The sequence below is a fragment of the Phoxinus phoxinus genome, assembly GCF_949152265.1.
Source record: "Phoxinus phoxinus genome assembly, chromosome: 12".
Taxonomy (NCBI): Eukaryota; Metazoa; Chordata; class Actinopteri; order Cypriniformes; family Leuciscidae; genus Phoxinus; species Phoxinus phoxinus.
Window position 1 is genome coordinate 19,994,343 of NC_136887.1, and position 23,358 is coordinate 20,017,700.

At 38.9% G+C, this 23,358-nt stretch overlaps 3 protein-coding genes across 8 annotated transcripts; 2 read left to right on the plus strand and 1 right to left on the minus strand.

The window, feature by feature from the left end:
• The first annotated feature begins 331 nt into the window (after positions 1–331).
• zbtb33 (zinc finger and BTB domain containing 33) lies at positions 332–4,683 on the plus strand. The gene is made up of 2 exons (XM_079629709.1): positions 332–494; positions 1,205–4,683. The coding sequence occupies exon 2, from the start codon at positions 1,207–1,209 to the stop codon at positions 3,097–3,099; it is 1,893 nt and encodes a 630-aa protein (XP_079485835.1). The 5' UTR covers positions 332–494; positions 1,205–1,206; the 3' UTR covers positions 3,100–4,683.
• Position 4,684: 1 nt separating this feature from the next.
• Positions 4,685–12,521, minus strand: tmem255a (transmembrane protein 255A). Of its 3 annotated transcripts, XM_079629711.1 has the most exons (10): positions 12,158–12,521; positions 11,512–11,654; positions 10,896–10,958; positions 9,199–9,288; positions 9,035–9,100; positions 8,838–8,926; positions 8,565–8,636; positions 7,968–8,130; positions 6,996–7,139; positions 4,685–6,445 (listed from the first exon to the last, which is right to left on the minus strand). In XM_079629711.1, the coding sequence occupies exons 1-10, from the start codon at positions 12,210–12,212 to the stop codon at positions 6,302–6,304; spliced, it is 1,029 nt and encodes a 342-aa protein (XP_079485837.1). In that variant the 5' UTR covers positions 12,213–12,521; the 3' UTR covers positions 4,685–6,301. The 3 variants fall into 3 exon arrangements, with proteins under 3 accessions (XP_079485837.1, XP_079485838.1, XP_079485836.1); XM_079629712.1 differs by lacking the exon at positions 8,565–8,636 and having other exon boundaries at positions 12,158–12,471; XM_079629710.1 differs by having other exon boundaries at positions 8,565–8,926; positions 12,158–12,471.
• Positions 12,522–13,513: 992 nt separating this feature from the next.
• Positions 13,514–23,151, plus strand: atp1b4 (ATPase Na+/K+ transporting subunit beta 4). Of its 4 annotated transcripts, none has more exons than XM_079629717.1 (9): positions 13,514–13,531; positions 16,736–16,810; positions 17,904–18,126; positions 19,658–19,786; positions 20,683–20,799; positions 21,124–21,323; positions 21,552–21,608; positions 21,744–21,836; positions 21,918–23,151. In XM_079629717.1, the coding sequence occupies exons 2-9, from the start codon at positions 16,745–16,747 to the stop codon at positions 22,077–22,079; spliced, it is 1,047 nt and encodes a 348-aa protein (XP_079485843.1). In that variant the 5' UTR covers positions 13,514–13,531; positions 16,736–16,744; the 3' UTR covers positions 22,080–23,151. The 4 variants fall into 4 exon arrangements, with proteins under 4 accessions (XP_079485843.1, XP_079485842.1, XP_079485845.1 ...); XM_079629716.1 differs by lacking the exon at positions 13,514–13,531 and adding an exon at positions 16,358–16,381; XM_079629719.1 differs by lacking the exon at positions 13,514–13,531 and having other exon boundaries at positions 16,701–16,810; positions 17,911–18,126.
• The last annotated feature ends 207 nt before the right edge of the window (positions 23,152–23,358 follow it).

Genomic DNA, 23,358 nt, shown 5'->3' on the forward strand with positions numbered 1-23,358 from the left:
TACCTTTCTACAGACTCAAAACCGAAAATATAAATAAACATACTTGGTGATTTTATTTACAAAATGAGATAAGTAAAAAAAATATTGTTATTACACTAACCTGAACTATGATATGGAAACCTTTTCAAATACGGAAAATACGATGTAAAACTCCAAAAGCTTTTCAGATGTATGGAATTTGCCCTATTTTGATATCTTCTCTATATTATTGCATCATGTATTTGTTCTCCCAGTGCATTTCTATATTTGTACGTGTGTAAATACAAGTCAAATTTAAGAAAAAAATCTTCTTGCCTTGTCTCATTAACATTCATCACGCGTATGTTGTGGCAGACTGTCGCGCGCAACTCCTGTCGGCTGGTGGAGGCGATAGCGCGAGACTCGTTCATCTCACACAAGGAACTCGAGCTCCGTTGTGTTGTCCACGGCAACCGACTCTGTCATTATTGTTTCTCAGCAAAAGGAATCGTGGATTTTAACTGGTCGCTTTGCAGGTATATGGTTTTGAGATTTGAATCCCGAGATTGTGGGAGATTAAAACTTTAATTCATCGTATTTTAGCTACATACGCGTTGTTCTGCATCATATAGACAGATAGGCCGCGCGCTGCCGCCAAACCAGGAAGGAGGGTTGCATTGAGCCATTTGTTTTTGTTTTCACACTGACCGCAGCCCACCGGTGTCCTATCAGTTCTGAGTGCTATCATCAAAAAGCTGTGGGCTCACAGGAACAGTATTTTGTTTAATCACGTCAAAGTAGTCAAACGCATTAGTTTCATATTACTTTTCAAGCCGCATGTCTTTATGCTTGTCTTTTGTTTCTGTACAATTAGCCAGCTAGCGTGCCTTCGATTCTCGTGCTTTTGCAGCTTCCACATTATACTGCCGTGAATTTTAGAAACAGGTCTACTGAACTTTTAAAGTATGTTTATAACGACATAACAATTTGAGAAAAAAATATATGAAAATATGATTTCTTTTCCATTGCCAGACAGCTGAAATGTGTCTAAGAGTATATCTCTTGCATACTTGACAGCACTACGTAGAATGCTTTGCATTGTTAATTTAGTTACATTTTAAGATGTTTTATAATATATTTAATTTGTTATTAATACTAATCTTTTCAAAATGTTATTATAGTGCTATTATATTTATGTTATTATAATGAAAGTACATTAAATTTTATTATACCCTTTTCCTCACAGGCATGTCGAAACTAAAGCTAATATCTGCAGCGGACACTCAGTATCCAGCATCACTTTTGAAGTCCATCAATGATGAGCGACACAGTGGTTTATTCTGTGACATCACCATAATCGTGCAAGACCGCAAGTTCAAGGCTCACAAATGTGTGCTGTCTGCCTCGAGTACCTATTTCCGCCAACTTCTCTCAGTTGCTAGACCAGTTGTAGAGCTGAACTTCATCAAGGCAGACATATTCGATGTGATTTTGAACTACATGTACACTTCAAAAATCTACAGGGTTCGATCTGACAGACTTCAGGATCTCATCAGCGCTGGTAAGACTTTAGGCGTGACGTTCCTAGCCAATTTAGGAACGCCTCTCGCACAAGTCAAGGGTTTACCCGGCCTGTCTAAAGAAAGTGACAACAACTGTGTCAATTCCTCTGCGGAAAATGAGACCGGAGCCGAGAATATGCCAATTATTACTGAGACTTTCTCACTGTCTGCTGAAGAGTTCAACATGGCAGGTGTTAATGCAGAAAAGGAAATGGACTCAGACGATGATGTTCTTTTTGTCTCAAAAACAGAGGCCCCGCAAGCTCAAAAATACAAGATATTAGACACCGAAGGAGGACCAGAGGCTAAAAAACAAAAAGCCACAAACCAGGAAGCAATTGCCTCTAAAGATTCAACAGCCCAAGTTGCTAACGACAAGCTTCCTTCTGAAAGAAATACAACTCTTCAAAATAACCTTGAGCCCCAACCAGATGTTGTCCTCCTATCGAACCCAGAATCCAGTAGCAGTATTCTCACTTCATCAGTAAAAACGAGCTCACACAGTGAGCCCACAACCCCATCTTGCGTGAACAGCCTCCCTTCAGGCGCTCAATGCACCTCGCTGCCTCTAGACAACAACGAAATACTTGGTGTCCAAAAGAAAAAGGTCCTTCTAGAGCTCTCGCCCGATCATCCTGGAAAAATCAGACTGTCGGATGTAAGGCCGACATATAGCACCAATAATGGACCAATACCTGCAATAAACATGGTCCCAGCAGTGTCGGCGAAAAAGACGATAACGTTAGACAAAGCCTCGGAAATCGATTCGCTATCGCCGGGTTGTAAAGTATATGCCAACATTGGTGAAAACACCTACGACATCGTTCCAGTAAAAGAGGATGCCGGGGAGGGAGTGGCTCCCGGTAGGAAATCGCAAGTGCCACAGGATTCTCCCGACATGGCCAATAACTCGCCTCAAAGAAAGAAAAAACCAAAGCTGGATCAGGAGGATCACTATGAACTTATCATGGATGGAAAGACCTTTTACGTGTGCATTGTGTGCAAGCGTCCCTATGTGTGCCTGACGAGCCTCAGGCGGCACTTTAACACTCACTCGTGGGAACGAAAGTATCCGTGCCATTACTGCAGCAAGGTTTTTGCCCTGGCCGAGTACAGAACCAAACATGAAATCACGCACACAGGCGAAAGACGATACCAGTGTTTACTGTGCAGTGAAATGTTTCTCAATTATCAGATTTTGTCCACCCACTGCAAGCAAATGCACAACCAAGATCCTTCAGGAAGGAAAGAGAAAGATGACTCTTGCAACAACTTGTATCGTCTGCTGCCTTGTAAAACGCTGCAGTTCAAACCATATTCCTTTGTGTCCGAGGAGTCGGGGGGGATTCCGGTGATCAATGAAGATGGGATTGTCCAACATGTAAACCCCGACAAAGAGCACTTTACCAACCAGCCACTTCCATCTGGCCAAAGCAAAGCACTGAGCTGGGATGACATCTTTGTAGAATCCGAAGCACAAAACAGGCCAATGGCTCACGTCCGACCAGGACCACGGCCTGTCGACCAAATAAATGCAGAAACGAACGAATTTGAGTTTGTTATACCAGAGACGTACTGAGCATGCTTGTTCACTCCTCTGGCTTAGGTGCCTTGTTCCATTTGTTCGTGTTTGAGGTGCAGATCTTGGTTCCCTGGAAACTCAACACCAGTATCCATCATCTGAAAATTGTTTCAAGGTGCTTTAATGTATATTTAGAATAATTTGTTACTTAGCACTAGATTACAGTTCAGTTTCACAGTCCTTTATTGAATCGTAATAATTCTTCGTCAGATAATATGTAAGGGTTAATGCCCGACGAGGTCACGAGGTCGAAGGGCATTAACCCGCTTATACCATGGTCACTTGCCAAATAACACATTTTTAAAACATTAGTTTATATTTTAATTAGTTTTACAATCGAAATCTAAAGTTACAAGTTACAAACAATAACTTGGTTTCCTTGGTTACGCCTGACAGTTTATTTAGGTGTCCTCTATCACTTTTTAACGGACACCCTGCAGCCAATCAGAATCGAGTATTCACCCAGACCATGGTATAAGACAAAGTAGATAATACATATTTTATGTACAGCTACATTAGATCTGTGTAGAGCTGACCTGTTCCCTTTTATGTTCTGGACAGTACAACCATCATTAATGGATGTAATTAGTAGGGTTCAAGTACAGACTGTTGCAATCTATTACAGTTATTATTTTCTTACAGTTGTGTCATTTTAATGTGTAACTGCTTTTTGGGAGTGTTACATAAGTCACAATTCCAAAATCAAATGTAACAGTGAAATCATCATCACACCAAATTATTCAGTAACACTTTATTTTAAGGCGACGTAGTTACATGTTACTACATGTACTTACTATAGTAATAACCGTATTTATGCATAATTACAAGTAACTAACCCTAGACCAAGCCCTAACCCCAATATTACTCAGTACTTATTTGAGAAAGTACAATTTAGTACTATGTAACTTCGTCACCTTAAAATAAAGTGCATCCAATTATTCCTTACATTTTCAGTTTCATTTGAAAGAGAAACTAACATTGTTTGAATTTTCTTGTCGGCTTATTATTGTAGTTTTTATATAATTGTTTGGTATTAGATAGAACAGTGTTAATGGCATTAAGAAATGGTTGGAATGTTTGTATTTATAGGTTTTGTTGATTGTCAGCAGTTTTTAAGAAGGATGGAGTAAATATATCAAATGTTTATGTCATCTGTCCATTAATTATGTTTTGAGGTTGTTTATTTATATTACATTATGAACATTGGGACCTGAAGAGAAATGTTCATCCGTCGTCCCGGCATGTCTAGAGAAACAAGATACTGAAATGTCCAGGGTATAAAGGGTAATGTTGGTAATACAAAGGACCTCTCTTTTTCAGTTGAATATTTTGTATATACATATATATCATTTTTACAATTATTTTTTCAGCATAGTTTTATAATTATTTAGCTTTGTGGGCTGTGAGAAGAATCTGTGAATACAATGAGATTCCTTCAGTCAGAACTAGTGCTCTAACACCATAATCATGTATTGTACATAATAGTACTAAAGGCCTTCATTTTAACAATTTCTTCTCTTTTGTAAACTATTTATTATTAGGTCTTAGTGTGATAGAATGAAATAAAACTTTGAAGAACATACACATGTATTTCTTTTATTTATAAGAGCATCATGAAATTGATTAGTATTTTCCAGTATGATAACCACCAGTCACTGATATAAGCATTCCTGCCTCTCTATTCAGAGTGGATCTTGTTGACGATCATAAAGCACTAGTTCACGATTATAATCTGTAATGTGCAGGTTCCACATGATGCGGGATAAAATGGATTCAATGGTCAAGTGCCGGTGGACATATTTGGAAATGCATGTGTGATAAGAAGCAAAAAAAAATGAATTCCAGCTGAACTATCAGTCTTTCATTTTAAGATTTTAACATCAAAGGTAAACAATGCTTTCATGTAACATGAACAATTGAGGCAAAGATCTTAGTTTATAGCATGTGGCTGTAGAATAATCACCAGTTGCACTTAAACATCAACCAGGAAGTCATAAAATAGTTGAGTTTGTTGTAATATCTCTACTCACTTCAGTAAAGGACAAAGTTATTGATATAAATCAAGCACATAAAGTACAATGTATTGAATTGACACTCACAGTGAACACAAACGGATGAAAAGGAGAACACTACAAGTCTTAGGACTCAATTACGAGAAGGCGGTTCGATTGTTCGGTTTATGTACAACATGTACAGCATTGCACACACACACACACTGATATCATATTTGCAATGTGAAGAGACTTTTTGAAGTTTAGATCCATGTACATTTATACAATGGTTACTCCTTTTTTACATTCGGTAAGTCCTGTCATTTCTAGACAGAAACGGCGGCAGCACAAAAGTGGCAGATGAATGTGAGAAGTACAGGTTTTGAAAGTCCTCACATTCTTGTAAGAGCTTATTAAAGGATATTTTTTGTCATGAAGGATTATTTGAATTTGTGACATGATTGTGTGCTTGACGTAATGCAAAAGAAACACCACATATTACAGGTTAGATCTTTGATCCTAATGAAGCACTCAGGACAAAAAAATACGATTCGGCCAAAAAATATGTTCTTTACAATCTAGCTGCCCGAAACAGTTACAAATAACTCAAGTAATTACGTAGAACTGTGTGAATACAGTAAATTCTGAAGACAATAAAGTGCAAATCAATTGCAAGATAAGATACGAGACTCATCCTCGTGCTGACGGAGCAGAGGCGAGGCAAAACACTTTGGGCCACTTTGGAAGGGAGAAGTTCACATTATGGATTTACTCAGAGGAATCACATGTAGGAGACCCACAGAGGTTACTTATAAGAGGAAGAGGCTGCGAACCAGGTGAAGCTGTACCGGAAGCGGACACACATTTTAAGGCTTATCTGTGAACAGTCTTGATCTCATAGTCAGGCTAGTTGTTATAGTCCTCCTGGATTGAGGCTATATAACATGAATATTTTACACATCAGGTTTATTGACTTGAGCGAATCTTGTATGGGTTTTAATGTTGCATATTACATTTGCTGTTTGGTGATGAATGCCTGTGGTTAACGCTGTAGTCTCTCTATACTTAACCTGCCGCACAGGTGAGCCTCTTCTGCAAAGGTTGTTCATTCAGAACAATGATTGTTCAATGAGGTGGTACACTAATATCCAAAAATACCCAATGCCAGTTCTCTCTTGGCAGGAAAATGTCTTCCTCAGACTGGTCCCTTAGGGGCTGTATGGCGGGGGCTTCTCATCAGGTGGGTAATAAGGAGGAGAATAACGAGGTGGGATCATATTTGGCCATATGTGACTGGCTCCAGACTGGGAATCATCAGACAGACCTGAAGAGTCAGGAAACAAGCTGGCACCCTGTAAAGACAAATTAGCAGATGACATGTTCTTAGCATACAGACTCAAAACATATAAAGTAAAATCTATAAGGCTCTATGTCAACTGTAAAAAACGATCTAGCCTCTTCAGAAAATTTTGACTAAACCGCTCAATTCATATGAATTCGTTTTAAGATCTCTTTATGAACTTTTTGAAGTGTCAAACTGGTAGTTGCGTAACTGTCAACGGAGGGAGAAAGCTCTCAGATTTCATCAACATCTACCTATGTGTTCCGAAGATGAACAAAAGTCTTACGGGCTTGGAACGACATGAGGGTGAGTTAATGATGACATGTTTTCCTTTTTTTTTTTAAACCTTTAATAAATGTTATATACATTGTTTATTTGCATACAATTATTTAAAAATATAAAAATAATGAATTGCACTAAGTTCACTAAGTAAACTTGATAACTGAAAGGCATAATAAATAAAATGATATACGTGTATATATATATATATATATATATATATATGCCCACTAAAGCATGAAACACAGCGTGGGCTGACAGCTCAAAGTGAATGCGATTACCTGAAAGTCATAGGCAGTGTATGGAGGTAAGCAGGGGGCAGTGTTGTAAAAAGAGTGGTTGGATGTGGTGGGGCCAGGAGTTTCTCGGGGTGGAGGAATTGGGAGAGGTTCTGGCTCACAGGAATCTGGTGCTGCTGTTGGCATCTTCAAAAAACAGAGGCTCAATGAATGTCACAGGTTCTCAGAAATCATACAAAATGCAATACTACATGTACAAAAGTATCGGGACACCTGGCCATACACTAACAGGGACTTTAATGGCATTGCATTCTAAATATATAAACATTAATATGGAGTTGATCCCCCTTTGTAGCTATAACAGCTTTCACTCTACTGGGAAGACTTTCCACAAGATTTTCCACGTAGAGCACTTGTGAGGTAAGGTACCGATTTTGGACGAGAAGGCCTAGCTCGCAATCTCCGTTCCAGTTCATCCCAAAGGTGTTGGATGGGGTTAAAGTCAGGGCTCTGCGCGGGCCAGTCAAGTTATTCCAACCAAACTCCGACCTTGCTTTATGCACTGGGGCACAGTCGTGCTGGGGTAGACAAGAGCCTTCCCACAAAGCTGGAAGCATAGCATTGTGCAAAAAAATCTTGGTATGCTGAAGCAATAAGATTTCTCTTCAGTGGAAGTAAGCAGCCTAGCCCAACCCTTGAAAAACAGCCAATATCTCTCCTCCACCAATCTTTACAGTTGGCACAATGCAGTCAGACAGACAGCCTTCTCCTGGCACCCACCCAACTCAAACTCGCCCATCAGACTGGCAAACGGAGAAGCGTGATTAGTCACTCCACAGAACACTGCTCTAGAGTCCAGTGGTGGCGTGCTTTACATGCTTGGCATTGTACTTGGTGATGCAAGGCTTGCATGCAGCTGCTCAGCCACGGAAACCCATAATAATTAAGATTCGTGTTCCAATACTTTTGACAATATAGTGTATATTAGTTGTTTGCACTGCATTTCAATCTCACCATATCCTTGAAGCCCCCCAGCACTGCGGCGGTGATGATGCCCAGAAACAGAGCTATGATGTTGAGGATAGTAGCAGACCACAGCAGGTGGTAAAGGTGCACAACATCCTGGCAGCTCCTCACCTCTGTGTACTCATGGTACCCTCCTCGCAGTTCCACTCGGCTGAGATGGTGAGGAGAAGAAACATATTATAACAAGACATTCATGAAATAAATAAGACACATATTGGTGAGAGGCAGAGCAACAAAAGAGGTAAAGCATGACAGGACAGTGACTCATGCAAAAGAATAGAACAAAACCATCTGCATACCAGTGCACATCACTCTTAAGAAGAGCATGAAATGGATAAATATATCCAATCTTCTTATTTAAGCTCACTGTCATCAAAGACTCTTTATATGTAAACTAAAGTATTGCTGTCTCTCCTCACCTGTGAAACAGGAACCAGAGAACACTGAATCTTAGTTCCATTCATTTCATCAGTAAAGTAACTGTACATAAAGTACAGCGACTGTATGCAGCCACACTTAGTACTTTAACAACAACAAATAATGGGCTGTCAATGTCATTGAGGGGCTAAAAGTGGAAAGACCTACTTCCAAATCATGGAGGATTTCCTAAATTTTTTCAAAACATCTTTATTCTGAAGTCCCATAAGAGGATGCTCTCTGAAACATAAATAAACACAAATGTTCTTTCGAACAGAGCTGAATTTCAGGGATAGAAGCACACACCATACAAGCAAATATAAACCAGAACTTAACCAAGGTAAAACAAAGCATAGTTGTTGTTTTTTAATAAATCCGCTTGTTTGGAGAAAATATACTAGGAGGGATGTATCCGAATGGGACTCGCTCACACACACATACTTGCCACAGTTGTAAAGGTCGCAGCAGTAGCAGGTGTTGCTCTTCACACGCAGGTTACAGGAGACCCGAGATGCAGTTTGACAGTGGACCTGCAAGACAGATGTGTTTTCTAAATGGGATCCCACTATACTAGTACGTAACCCTCATTCAGATGCTTGTAAGTTGGTGAAAGCACTTCTCTCGGGTTGGCGACTCACATCTAAATCAAACGCAGTCCCACTGGAGTAATATTCACATCGGCCAGCATATACAGGTCTGAGGTCCTTTGAAACAACAACATCAGTATGCCATGACAGAGCTTTCACTGCAGTGTTTATCTGAAGAAATGCATTTTACAATAAAATGGTGTGGAAGCACTTACTATATGTCTTGCAGCAAAAACGCCATCCACTATAGCACAACAGAAGGCTGCCACCACACCGAAGCTGATGAAAACAATGGAGGCCACCAGCTGTAAGCAGAACAGCAATGTCAACCTATTCACCTGCTGTAGTAGCTCAATGCACCTGCATTCACACACCTGGGCACTACTATCTACGATTTCCTTATACTGTAGATACATATTGAAGGGGTTTGTCTAAGAACTTGTAGATGTGTATATTATGGGACAAGGAGAGGGTCTGCTTGGATTTTTCCTTAGTGCCACTTAACTTCACTGATTTATCTGCCTTTTCACAACCAGCCATTTAGATACCAGTCACACCATTCTGTCTGTAATCTAAAGCACTTTGCAGAGGCGTCTGTCTTGAGGCTTTCTATAATACAGGACAACTTAACACATTTAATTGCCCATATCTGATCAATAAATAACGGCATTTTGAGTGTTATTCTTGATATAATCTAATATAAATCAATCGATTTTAAAATAATGAATTCTCTCCTAGAAAAAACTTTTTCAAATTAATAGAAAAAGTAGAGAAATTTTATAGAAATTAAAACTTTTGTTTCAAATAAATGCGGTTCTTTTGAAGTTTCTATTAATCAAATAATCCTGAGAAAATAGTATCACTATCTAAACAAAAATATTAAGCAGCCCAATTGTTTTCAACATTGATTATTATAGGAAATGTTTCTTAAGCATCAAATAGGCATATTAGAATGATTTCTGAAGGATCATGTGACTCTGACGACTGGGAATGACGCTGAAAATTCATCTTTGCCATCACAAGAATAGATTTTTTAAAGTTTTATGAAATAGAAAACAGTTATTTTAAATTGTAATAATGTTGCACAATTTTACTTTATTTTTGATCAAATAAATTCAGCTTGGGTGAGCATGAGACTTGGTGACAAGAGATTATTTATATTCAAATTATACAATTTATGTCATCATTGTAACAATATGAGTGAAAAGTTGAATAAAAAATTGGTATTTGGTTTGTCTCCCTTTTGCTTTATGACAGCAGCATGAACTCCACAAGCCTGGCTAAAACCTGATGATCATGTTCTCCAGCATGATTTGAAAATGATCCAAAAAGCATTATTGTGCTTTAAAGGAAACAAGAACATCTGACCGTCTGTACAAAATGATTTGACATGCTCAATTCAACAAATTTGCTTATTTGATTAGTGAATAGTACAGAAACACAATGTTCAAAAACTAAAGATAGTTTATTTGCAGTTTTTTCTTCTTCAGGTTTTCACATTCTCATACTTTTGGACCACATTATATGCTCTAACCACTTACACTAGTGTTTATCCTGCACTTTCCCAGCAGTAATTGTTCCTGTGTGTCTATGATCTGGCCAGCCATGCCATCTTCATGCACTTTATTTGGATTGTTGCACCTCCTATTCCCTTTGCACTGCAATGACTTCTGAACATTCCTGCATGGACATCCATCCCGCTCCGCTTACACTGGGCTATTTCTGGGTGCATCTCACCACAAGGCCTGCAACATGCGCTGCTATTCGAGCTCAAAACCAAGAGCCCTTTCTGCCATTATGACATGACTAAAAAAAAGTTGTTTGTGTGGGCATTTGGTTAAAAATTTAAATTGGATGATAGAATGCACAAGCACAGAATCCAATATGAGCAGTGTAATGAAAGACTCCTTACCATCTGCCTCTTATTCTCTATCAAATGGGCACCAATGATTCCGAGAAAGGACCCGAAGCCGAGCTGAAAATATCACAGGGTAAAACTGTCACGATGCAAGTCTATGTAAAATATGAACCTATTTCAAAGTTTTAAAGTTAATGACCTCACTCAATTACGCTCCCATATACAATCTCCCTTTGCCAAAAAGCTTTTTGTCTTTCTCCAAGTTAATTTTATGGTGTGGTCAATGGCCAAGTTAAGAGCTATATATGCAATCTGGCCATGTCACTTGCATATAGTATTTCAAAACAGTCAGTCCCCGTGGAATACCAGGAAAACACCTGTTACTTGTACAAAACATTCTGTAGTATTATTTAAGCTTGCATGTTTCTCCAAGAGTGAAGAACATAATGATACTTGCTGTTGAATAATAAATGGATGAGTTCACTCAGTTCAACCTTACAGTAATGAGGAAATGGCCAACAGTCACCATAATGGTGGGCCAAGCGGAAAATAATTAAACATGAGGCCTTTTCCTCCCCACAGTGCTTTACATCACAAACTCATTTATAGACCAATAGGATGCTTTGCAGTCTGTTCAGCACACAGCTATGAACATTAGCAACATACTTACAATGACGCCTGGATAGTAGCCACCAACAGTGATGTTTTGTGTCCTGGTGGTAGCGGCCAGACCAAAGACCAGGATGAGTATGGAGACAATTAGGAGCATCACTGTTACTATGATGGACTTTCTTTTCCTCCTCTTAAATGATCCTGAAAAAGACAATGGAGTTGGAAGATGGCCTTAGGCAACATTTTGTTACTCATTGTCTTATTTTAGGCACGTTTGTTTTGGGGTAATGCAAAGCAAAGCAAGCAGTGCATATTACCTCTTGTATGTCTAAATCTACAGCAGCAAAGGCACCCAGAAACCCAGATAAATGTAGGTATTTAATACGAGGGTTTTCTATCACTAAGCAAAATACATTTAAATTAGGTCGCATGCAAATAATATTCCACATATGTTTGTGTATTTTCATTAACATTATCAATAAATGTTCTATCGTCATTCTTTGAGGACATCCGAGACACGTACATGTAGGAATGTAGGTTACCGGACGCTTATTTCTCTGTGGTGCAAGCCTGTTCTAATAATTACTAGTAGCCTATGAACAAACGTAGCTAATCAAATTTAAACGAAAATACAAGCGTAGATTGTGCTTCGTGAGACCATAATGGTCTGTAGACGCAGTGAATGCCATTGACCTTGTACTTACCCATCGCATCAGAGATAGGTATACCGCTGCCTTGCGCATTCAGCCCCGCTGGCATTGTAACGTCAGGGTCTGCAGCATTAGCTGCAGTAATTACTTCAAGTCAAAAACAAGAACGTAGCCAATGAGACAATGATGCCTTCCCTCTGAGTTAATGACTGGAAACTCTTTTCTTGCCGTGGCATTCTCTGACACCATGCGTCGCTTTTCTTGCCGCTCTTCTCTCATCAGCATCTGGGTCTGTTGTTCTTGAATCTGCTGCCCTCATCCCTTCAGCAGAACGCCGCACGGAACACAGCACTGCGCATGCGCAAGGCGGAACCCCTCGCTGTTTGAGTAGGGCAGGAGCAGTAGTTATTGGAAGTGCGACTCATGTTGATTCGGTTCTTTCGAACAGTCTGGTTCAAAAAATAGATTCAGAGGTTATTTACGCCATGTTGTGGTCACTGGCATTCATAACACGTTTTAAAGTGTCCAGTGAAGTCAGTCACGAATTTCTGTTTGTAGTAATTTCATGTTTCTTTCACGATTCACCTAATACAAACTCACAAAGTATTTGAGAACATAAATATAATGTTCGCTCACAATAAACAATACTAGCTACATATATATTGGGAATGTTTGCATAAAATGCTATTTGCCAATAATAATACAAATATTTTTTATAGCCCATGTGGAATAAAACTGTCAAAAAATAATAATAATTCAGCTTTATCAGAAAATCCCATGGTTCACTTTCAAATGCTCTTATAGCGCACTCATCGGCGTTTCCTAAACACTTCGATAACTCGAGATTCAGTCCTATTCGTTATTCATTTAAAAAAACCCATCAAACTCCAAAAGAACGACAAAATGTATCGCTAAAGTGTAGGAAATCACTCTAGCCTACATGTAGCCTATCTTCTTACCGAAGAATTCGTTGAAGAATAATTAGTTTACTTGCTCAATAGGCTACACAAACAAATAGGCAGAGGTGGACAAAGTACACAACCACCGTAGGCTACTTGAGTGAAACTACCCAGCAAACACATTTACGTTGTGTCAACGTCTGTGGCACGGGGCATTTCTACTATGGCAACGCCGTTGTTTACGTGCTCGCAACATTGTAGCCTACAACGTAGAATTGTAAGACGCGCGACAGGGCTGTAGCAGTTGCGCGACATTCTGCAACTGCGAGACGACGTTCTGACAATCTTTTAGCATCCCCCAGTCGCTGTCTGTTCAAGGAGTGCTGAAATCTCAATTAACGTTAGCCTACTCATCATTTAAGTAATTTTGGCTTCGTTATGGCTTAACATTTTGCATAAAGTTAAAATAGCCTACGCTACCTGTCATAGGCTATACCTGACCAGAAGATGTTCAACTCTTTCCCTAACGGTAAGGATTAACGGATATCTGAATAATAAAATAAATATAGTTAACGTTAACGTTAGCATACACCAGGGCAGGCTACTGTAATTTATACAAGATCGCAAACTCCATGAATTATCAGCTAACGTTATTCTGTCCCTTCAATTATAGCCTACTGAACAAATAAATGTCACATTAGACAAGTAGCCTATTAGCTACCAGGGCCAGATGAGCCCCAGATGTAAAATTCAATTTTCTACCGATTTTCAACCGGTTTGATTTGTTATAAACGTCAGAGATGTAGTTATGACACGGCATAGGCCTACTTATGAATAATTATAATATTATATATTTCAACATGTTCAAACATCCAGAATTATAGCCACGTTAATAACGTTTAAGAAACCAAACCGTTTGTAAATCCGTCAAGATTTTAGCGATAAGAGTATTTGTGTTTGTGCAGATCACTCACTTACATCAGGTACCACAGAGCCCGCCAAAAAGCTTGCCTGTGAAAAGATGGCCACCGGGTGATGACGTTAGAGACTCCGCTGTAAGACATCTAGCCTTTATTATGTATATATGGCCCAGACAAGCACCTGAACGGTGGTTCAATGTCAACATTGTGACAACGCTGTAACAACCTTCACCACACAACGTAGTAATAGCAACCTTTTGGCCATGTTGTTAAAACATTGTTAGAAGGTTGGGTAACCTTGTGCCAACGTTTTGTGTTTGCTATAGGCTATAGTCTACTGATCAAATATTACTCCGTTACAAGTTAAAGTTGTAAAGACAGATCTTTACCTTATATCAAAAGTAAAAAGTAAATGTCAATGCATTGTTTTATTATTGTTGCATTGTTGTGGCTATGTAATAGCCTACTTAGGCTTATGCCTCTGAATCTATGCCTGCCTATATCAATATCAAATGTATTTCTAGAAGACAGTTCCATAGGATTGAATGTGAGATTGAATAAGTGCACTCAATAACGTCCACAATGGTTTCGGACACCCAAATGGCTGTTCCCAAATAGTGCATGCCCTATTTATATATTATATTTTTTTGGCTTTTAGTAGGCTATGAATATGTTAGCCTTATAGGCTACTGTTAGGCCTATGTGCTCCAAAACAGTGACAAAATTTGCATTTAAAAGACCAAACCCAACGTTGAAAATTAAAATCAGGTTGATGTCAGAATCCAACACTAGATTGACATTAATCTTCAACGTTGGACAGTAGGCTATTGTGGTTGAAAATTAAAATCGGGTTCTGACGTCAGTCCGACGTCGGGTTCTGACGTCAACCCGACTTTATTTTTCAACCATAATCCAACATCTGTCCGACGATGTAGTGAAGTTAAAGTAAGAAGTTTCCATAAAAAATAATACCCCAATAAAGTACAGATACTCAAAAAGTGTACTTAAGTAGGTTACAGTAGGCTATACTCAAGTGAATGTAGCCTACTTTGTATACTGTCCACCTCTGAAATATTAGCGTGCATAGAAAAGTAGGCTAACAGACCAAAATACTTTAAGAACATTCAATAGGCCTATAATCTATAGAATAATACATTTGTGTATAGCTATCTTTCTTGACTATCCTGAACCTGAATCAATATCAAAGTAATGAAAGTGCGCCATCAACTGGTCTTGTGAACAAACACAAATAGGTTTAAAAATACAAATGAAAGTTTCTGAGGGTTTTTTACAATAAGTTCTGAATAAATAGGCTATATATAGCCTATAGGCTAGGCTATATTTAATTTATTAACCAGAATTCGTTGCAGGTCTGCTGCATTTTTGACTGCATCAAGTGCAGTTTGACATAGGCTATAGGCCTAAAACGGGCTTATTTAGAAGTAGCCTAACTCACCCATTGTTCATATTAATAGTTGAATGTCACCAGTCACACATGAATAAAATTATAGTCTATTGAGGTGATGCAGAGTTCAAAACGTGTGGAATTAAACACTGCGCCATTACGTGAGTTCAGTGTATGTATGGTGCTTACTTATTTTTGCTTATTTAGCCTACTACATACTAAACTATAGACCTATTGTTGTATTTAAGTAAATGAAATTGAATGGAAGTGAATATGCTTCGATCACCCTTTTTTTTTTACACAAGCAAGCAAGCACTCGGGCTGCTTGTTTCTGTGATGAAATAAAACGCGGCGACATTAATATAGCATATTAATCTCTGTTCTTCCAGCCTAGTTTTGTCACAAATAAATGATTGCATTTGCTCGTTTCAGTCCTTGATGGTCTTTCTTTGAATGACCTGCTCTCCACCAAAGAAGCAGAAAGAACCAGACAAGACCGAATTTTCCATGACGCGAGTTCTTTTGAGGTTTAAAAAAATCAGCGGGTTTAGGGAGCGCAACGTGATCTGTGTACAAATATTAAGCTTGATGACAACTTTCTGAATTTATTACGCGTTTGACGCCAACACAGACCAAAGCGGACCCATATTTCACAATTTTGCGTTTGTCTCCAAGATGCGCGCAAATAGCTAATCTTTCTCGAGTTTAACAGCCCAGCGAGTCAATGGGGATTGTTTAGTGAAGTGTCCTGCATACTAAACCTCACTGTTCTAATGTAGACTAGTTGCTGATCCAGTAGCCTACTTAGTGATTGACAACGGCAATGCAGAACAGAACAGAAACTTATAAAGCTGTGGGTCTTTGCATAGAGCTTGTTTCAGTAGACAATGAGACTATGTGGTGTGCGTGTGCAGAATTCCACACAACACTAAACGAAGTTTCTGCCAAAAAAACTCCACTTTGTATCCCACCCCCACTTTCCCTCTCCAGCTCAACTCAATTCACTATGATGCTCGACTCCTAGCAAGAAGCTCCTCCACACCCGACATCCGTTGTAAGAGGAAAAACTCAATGAAATTCACGACCAGTTCTTGACCAGAATTAACGTTTGTTCAGCCAGCGTAAAGTGAACTTGAAGACATCACACCAGTGCCTTCATCAAGACATTATTTTGGGGGGCACTTTGATCATTAATGTTTTCCTTTCCCCCCTTTTCTTTTCTGAAGACATCGAAATATTATCTTATCTTCACTTAAAAAAAGAAGAAGAAAAAGAAGAAGAAGAAATAAGACAATTATTTGACTTCTTTTGGACGGCTGCAGACTTAATTCGTGGACTGAACTCTCTCAGTAAAACGCTTGGACCGCTCGTATATGTGATTGGTTTAACAAGTACCTTTATTCTTCAGTGAGAGATCATGGAGCGCGACTCTACCGCGGGAGGGGCGGAGGACCTGCTCCTGGATGACAAAGTTTCAAAACTGGCAAGTGACCATAACCACAATGCACCAGAGTAATGTGGTTACTTTTGATTAGGGATGAGGGCATTGCAATGACCATATCTTGCGGGATTTAGTGCTCTATAGCCTACAATATAAAGTAGTAAATATTATAGAACCTAGATAACGCGGTTTTGTAGGTCATTTTCTTTTGTATCATTTTTAAAATTCATTTTTGGTACAGAAGGAGTGTCACCAAAATCGTTTCACCTGTTCATCACTATTTAGGTAAATGTACACGGGCAATTATTCATCATTAGCCTATAGCCTACTATTAGTATTGGATATATTGTAGAGGCATTTTACCTCTGGTACCTTAAAGGGATAGCTCACCATTATTATTTTTTTGATTCTGTCATCATTTACTCACCCTCAAGTTGTTCCAAATCTGTATGAATTTCTTTCTTCTGCTGAACACAAAAGAAGATATTTTGAAGAATGTCTGGAACCAAACAGTTGATGGACCCCATTGACTTCCATAAAAAAAAATACTATGGAAGTTGAGGTAAGTAAATGATGACAGAATCTGTCTAGATTTAAAGACTATAATTGATGTAATCTAATGTAGGCAGTTTGATTCAATTATATTAAATACCTTTATTTCATGTTCGTTTCACAATGCTATGATATAGAAATTTTTCTCAATGTATAAATTAACATGAACCTCTATTAATAAATGCTGCGAAAGTATTTTTCACCAGTTTTTAAAGTGTATTTTATGTGTGTCTTGATATTGAGAACGAGTGTGTAACATCTGGCTGAAGAGTGACCCTGCCGATCTTGTGCAGCTGTGAGAGGTTAGATCTCCCAACATGGGTCAGCGAGTGTGTGGGTCCTCTTCTGCCTCTCATAGATCAATGGGATTCTGAAACTTCTTTCATTCACACTGAATGAGATCGTACACTTGCTTTAACTGTTTTGAAGAAAAATATTTGTCTTCTGGCCTTTTTTAAGAGCATCAGACAATATTATCCACATTGAAAGTGGGTTTTTACGTTTAACGCTTGTTGCAGGGAAATCATCTGATTCAGAAACTTATTTGTGAATACTATTTTTCAACTTTCCATGTTATCTTTAGCGTGCAGGATCACTTCATAAACACGAACTAGCTGAGGCCATGGAAGTGGAACAGGAAGGACTGGTAGAACATCAGCCTCTGGAGCAGGATGACCTTAACTTTGAGAAATGGAAGCCCAAGCCAAAGCCCAAGAGGACGCTGCATGAGAAAATCGACGACCTAAAGACTTACCTGTGGAACTCCGAAACGAAGGAGTTTATGGGCCGCTCGGGGAAGAGCTGGAGTGAGTAATGAGACAAAATTATATTTGAATTTACACAATGAGATACCTGTTTTAATGGCAAAACAGAGGGTATTTGTCTGTGGGTGAGGGAGTGCATCTAAATTGTACTTGGACTGTAAACAAAGTCTTCAATTAGTGAAGTTCTGTCTGGCCGTAGAAGCAAAGGCAAGTGAGACCATTGCTTATTGTTTTTGCTCATTATTTTCCATGTTTAGTGGAGTTATTTGTAGTGGGAATGAGTTGTGGGGATGAAGGGGGGATGAATTGTGCTTCTGCTCGCTCAGACAGAAAATGTGTGTGTGTGTGTGTGTGTGTGTGTGTGTGTGTGTGTGCACGCCGTCACTGAGGGTGCATGTGTGTGTGCATGTCCAAGCTTACTGTTTACTTAGGTGCACAGAATAGCTTAGAGACATCTTGACAAAAACAGACTGCCTGGGGAATGGTCCTCAGTGGGAGAGCGAATGTCACAGTCCCTTTGCTGGCCCGGGATCACATTCCATTTACCCCTACCGTGCTTTCCTCTCCCTCTTTCCCAAAGCCCCCTTGACCTCCAAGATCTCCTCCAACACGCTCTCAGATCTACAATTTAACATGTAGTGTTTTTTGTGTGTGTCCGAGCTCAGAACTTTTTTGGCAGTGAGCATTTCCTGAAGAAGTCCGATGATGACAGAGCGGCCAATCGCTGCAGCTAAACGTCCGGTTGCTGAGCAACACAGCAAATTCCCATCGGGACGAGTACTTTAAACAGCAGTATGAAAGTGTCCTGGGGATAGCAGAAGAAAATGTCAATGCACCAATGCCCTCGTATTGAGTGCGGATGTAATGCAACATCTCCACGCTTTAGATGGGCATGATATGATGGGGAATGTGCTTGAGGTGGATTAAATAAACAGCCGTAGTCTTCCTTAGAGCAGGGGAGGGGCTGCTGGAGTGCTGTGATGCGTGTCCCATGAAAGGAGAGTGCAGAGGCCTCACAATGCCAGAATGGGGTGATCGGGCTCCTTGGAGCTGGCTGTGGCTCTGTATGGCTGCAAAAGACCGTCACTATGATGGCAACCGGAGGTTCACTGTGTTCCTGAGTGAAAGGACAGCTGGGAGAATTTTCACTAGGCTCAAACAGAAAGGCCTTTGTGGCTGGGGGCTGCAGCAAGTCCCTGCAAAATTGTCTGCGCAGCAAAAGCCGCTTAGTTTGACGACCCGTCCCATTCGATCAGCTGTTAATGGAGTCTTAATTGAAAATTAAAGGACAAAGGTTGCGATTTGTTTGTCTTTTTATCTCTCAAAGTTCAATCGACTTTAGTGTCTTGAACTCTTCCATAAAGGAAAGGTTATGGAAAAATGATTACTAAAAACATGACATAGTTTAGTGTATTCGAATGGTTGATTGAAATAAATTATTTTATGACTAAATGTGTTAACCTGATCTCACATTCTATTTATGCAAATTCCTCGATATATTAATCAGTTATTTTAATAAATACGTACAAGGGGTTTCCTCAATTAAATCTTGCTTTATTGATCTTTTTTTCAGGCCTTATTCTGCTCTTCTACTCAGCATTATACATTTTCCTCGCGGCCATGTTTGCTGGTTGTATGTGCTGCCTGATGTGGTCGATTAGTCCATATGCTCCCACCTACAATGACAGGGTGATGCCACCAGGTTGGAAAAATCAGCATATTGCTTTTTGAACTTTCCAAAAGTATGTACAGTACTGTGAAAAAAGTTCTAGGCACGTTAATATTTTCACCCAAAAAATGGGTTTAAGCCTGTTATTTATATATTTTGCTGTAGTATATCAGTAGGAAATATCAGTTTACATTTCCATTACTTTAGTCAATAATTGTAATAATCCAGTGAGATTTTTGTATGCACAACAGCCGGTATGATCCACACGGAGATCTGATCTCACCATCATGAGTCTGTCTGTGATTACATGAAGAAACTGAAAAAACGAGACAGACTAAATCCAGAAGAACTGCAGCAATGTCTCCAAAACGCTTGAGGTCAAAGCTACATTACTGCTGTAAATGCTGTTAATTGACGATGCTTTCAAAAATAACGTCATAAATAGATTTTATTTATCAATTAACTTCTATAACTAAATCAAATCGATATTTGGTGTGACAACCCTTTGTGTTTAAAACAGCTTTTGTCCAGGTACACTTGTTTTTCACATATTTTTTCAGGTAGCCTTGCATGTCGGTTTCTTCAAGCGTCTTTGAGACGTTGCTGCAGTTCTTCTGGATTTAGTCTGTCTCGTTTTTTCTGTTTCTTCATGTTATCACAGATGGACTCATGATGGTGAGATCAGATCTCAGTGTGGATCATACCAGTTGTTGTGCAGACAAAAAGTAAAATAGAAAAAATAGAAATGATTTAATATTGTACAGTATATAATTTGGATTATTGAAAATTGCACTTGTTTAGAAATGAATAATATTTTTTTACATTTTTAATTATTCATTATTTCAATCATTATTTTATTATTCTAAACTGTATTCTTATATAAGTACATAAACAAAATTCTTAATACAATCTTCTCTGTCTCCTGGCAGGTTTGACAATGTCACCTCATGTAGAACATGTTGCTCATGGGTTTGACATTGCTTTCAACGCCTCTGACCAAAAATCGTGGAAGAAGTATGCGAAAGCACTGGAAGCCCATTTGAAACGTAAGTCCTGCATGAGAGAACTAGTTGAACAACTAATTTAAAAGGGAAGTTACGTTTTCTGTTCTGCGGGCACAGATTCAGATCGCTCCAGCACGCTGTTTAACAAGTCCTGCTGTCGATAGAAATACTGACAAGGAGGGAAACCCTTTTATTCACTCAGTGTAACTGTTTAGTGCTGCCAGGGGCCCACTTTTTGTGCTGGCCTGTAAGTTGTAGAGGCCAGGCTGGGCCTCAGCCATTGTTTGGTTAATTTATGTTCTCTCTCTCCCTCTATGTTTCTCTTCCATGTCTTTTATTATGGTTTCCCGCCATGGCCATATCCAGCCTATGATGATAAAGTGCAGGAGAGGCGGAACATTCCATGTGAGGGAAATACGTATTTCATGCAGGACGACTTAGAGGAGAGTGCCGAGCGCAAGGCATGTCAGTTTAAGAGGTCCATGCTGGGCGAATGCTCCGGCACGCATGACAAAGATTTCGGATACTCTAAGGGAAAACCCTGCATCATCGTCAAAATGAATCGGGTGAGATTATAACAGTGTGGAACATACTATACAAAAATTATTTTGGTGGCAGAACAAAGCCCCCCCCCAAAAAAAAACAGAAAAAATAAAGCTCTGAAGCTCTAGTGCCATCTTGTGGTTAATATAAGCGATGACTAAATGAACACATCCTGCAGTTTATAATGTAATCAAGTTCAGTCTCAATAGCTAGTTAAGAGGTGTGTAAAACGCTTGACTATTTTCTGACAGATTCTCGGGTATCTGCCTGGTCAAGGCACTCCAGTAAACGTTACATGTGGAGTAAAGGTAATAATTAATGACTAGCATGATCCACTGTATAAGAAGTTATACGATAATTATTTAATACATTACATAACCTAATATCCTTTCAGTATGTCATTAAACAGTGACAATTTTGGTTCTTCTCCAATGATTTTCCAGAAAGGGTCAACTGAAGTCCTCGGAGATGTCGAGTTCTTTCCAAGCAATATCTTCAACTTGCGGTACTATCCCTATTATGGGAAACTGAGACATGTAAGTGATCCCATTTCACATTTTAGAATCCCTAAAAATTCAATAGCATTTCATAGTATTTTTCACCATTTCTACAAACAGGTAAACTACTCTTCCCCATTGGTGGCTGTGCGCTTTTCTGGAGTCCAGTCCGAGACCCAACTACATGTTCAATGCAAGCTAAACGGCAAGGGCATCATCAACGATTCAGCAACCGACCGTTTCCTGGGTAGCGTGTCTTTCACTTTACAAGTGGGGGCGTAGGATCGCAGTAGACGTAGAGAAATTGAAATGAAAATTCTCAGAGTATGTTATCATGAATGAAATAGCACACTGGGTGCTGTCTTTCCCCATTAGCCCTCTGATTATGCCTCCGGCAGCCACTGTGCTATTCGTGTCAGAGCTGTGTTACTTCACTACTTTTTCAAACAAGGGATTTCCCAGTGAGCAAAGACTGAGATTTATAGATCACATTCAGTAACGTAACATTCAGTACCCAGCCACTAGAGACTCACAACTGCCTTTGTTTCATTATTGGATAAAATAAAAAAATGAAAAGATCTCCAAATACATAGGTCACATTATAGCTACTGGGGCATAATCACTCAAACGAACAGTCTACAGTGAGACGTAGGCAAAACAAATCTCTAGATCTGTGTAGATTATATAATTAACATGTATTAAAACTTATATTGCTATTTTGGTAATTCAGATGTGTATATAACACATTAAAACAAATTGTTTTTTTTAAAATGTTTTTCTCCGTTAAGTCACCGTCTCCATTATATTCCCCCTCTGGATGAAAAAAAAAAAAAGGCAGAAAATGACTTAACATTATCTTTTTACTTGCTCATTTAATGGAATAAAATCAGATGTGGTTTAGAATTAATAACTGATTGTACATTTTTGGACTAAATTTCTTTTTTTTTTGGATACTAAATTTTGATTCCAGAGGCAAATGTATTTTACTGAAAATCCCATTTCATCATTTTCAGAGCTTCATAATTAAATACAAGTTGATCTTTCTTTTGTCGAGCATGCAACCAACACTTGTTAAAACCGAAATAGAGTATTTCACATAATTCACCTGAGTGAAAATATCTGCTCAGTTACCTGTAAGAAGGATTTCAACAGTATTATTTATTAATTGTATTTGAATATATTGACATGGTAAAAGCTGTGTAATAGTGAGATGGAAATTGGTAATTGCACATCTTTGTTATTCAGTAAATACAATGAAATATCCACTGGCTGACAAAGATTTTCCAGCTCATGTTTTTAAACGCACTCATGTTCTAGCATAAACAATAAAGATGGATGAGAATTAACCGGAATCAAACCTTTCTGCTCCGTTTTCCATTCTCTTTTAAAGTAACATCAGTTGTGATGTGTTTCGCAAATTATGTGTCTTATGATAAATTGCATGTGATGTGATGATCCTTTTTGTAGGATGACAATGTTAAACCCATAAATCATACAAACAAAAACATCAGCACTACACACAATCTTCCATGCGGTCATGTGCATCTGATAAGCAGTTCTT

What these genes read in the sequence shown, in the direction of transcription:
- atp1b4 (XM_079629717.1), top strand. Translation starts at nt 16,745, where the DNA reads ATGGAGCGCGACTCTACCGCGGGAGGGGCGGAGGACCTGCTCCTGGAT. An exon ending in ATGACAAAGTTTCAAAACTG is followed by an intron (nt 16,811 to 17,903) that starts GCAAGTGACCAT and finishes TGTTATCTTTAG; the next exon opens with CGTGCAGGATCACTTCATAA. An exon ending in TGACAGGGTGATGCCACCAG is followed by an intron (nt 19,787 to 20,682) that starts GTTGGAAAAATC and finishes GTCTCCTGGCAG; the next exon opens with GTTTGACAATGTCACCTCAT.
- tmem255a (XM_079629710.1), bottom strand. Translation starts at nt 12,212, where the DNA reads ATGCCAGCGGGGCTGAATGCGCAAGGCAGCGGTATACCTATCTCTGAT. An exon ending in GGACTGCGTTTGATTTAGAT is followed by an intron (nt 8,927 to 9,034) that starts GTGAGTCGCCAA and finishes TCTGTCTTGCAG; the next exon opens with GTCCACTGTCAAACTGCATC. An exon ending in TGGGGGGCTTCAAGGATATG is followed by an intron (nt 7,140 to 7,967) that starts GTGAGATTGAAA and finishes TGTTTTTTGAAG; the next exon opens with ATGCCAACAGCAGCACCAGA.
- zbtb33 (XM_079629709.1), top strand. Translation starts at nt 1,207, where the DNA reads ATGTCGAAACTAAAGCTAATATCTGCAGCGGACACTCAGTATCCAGCA.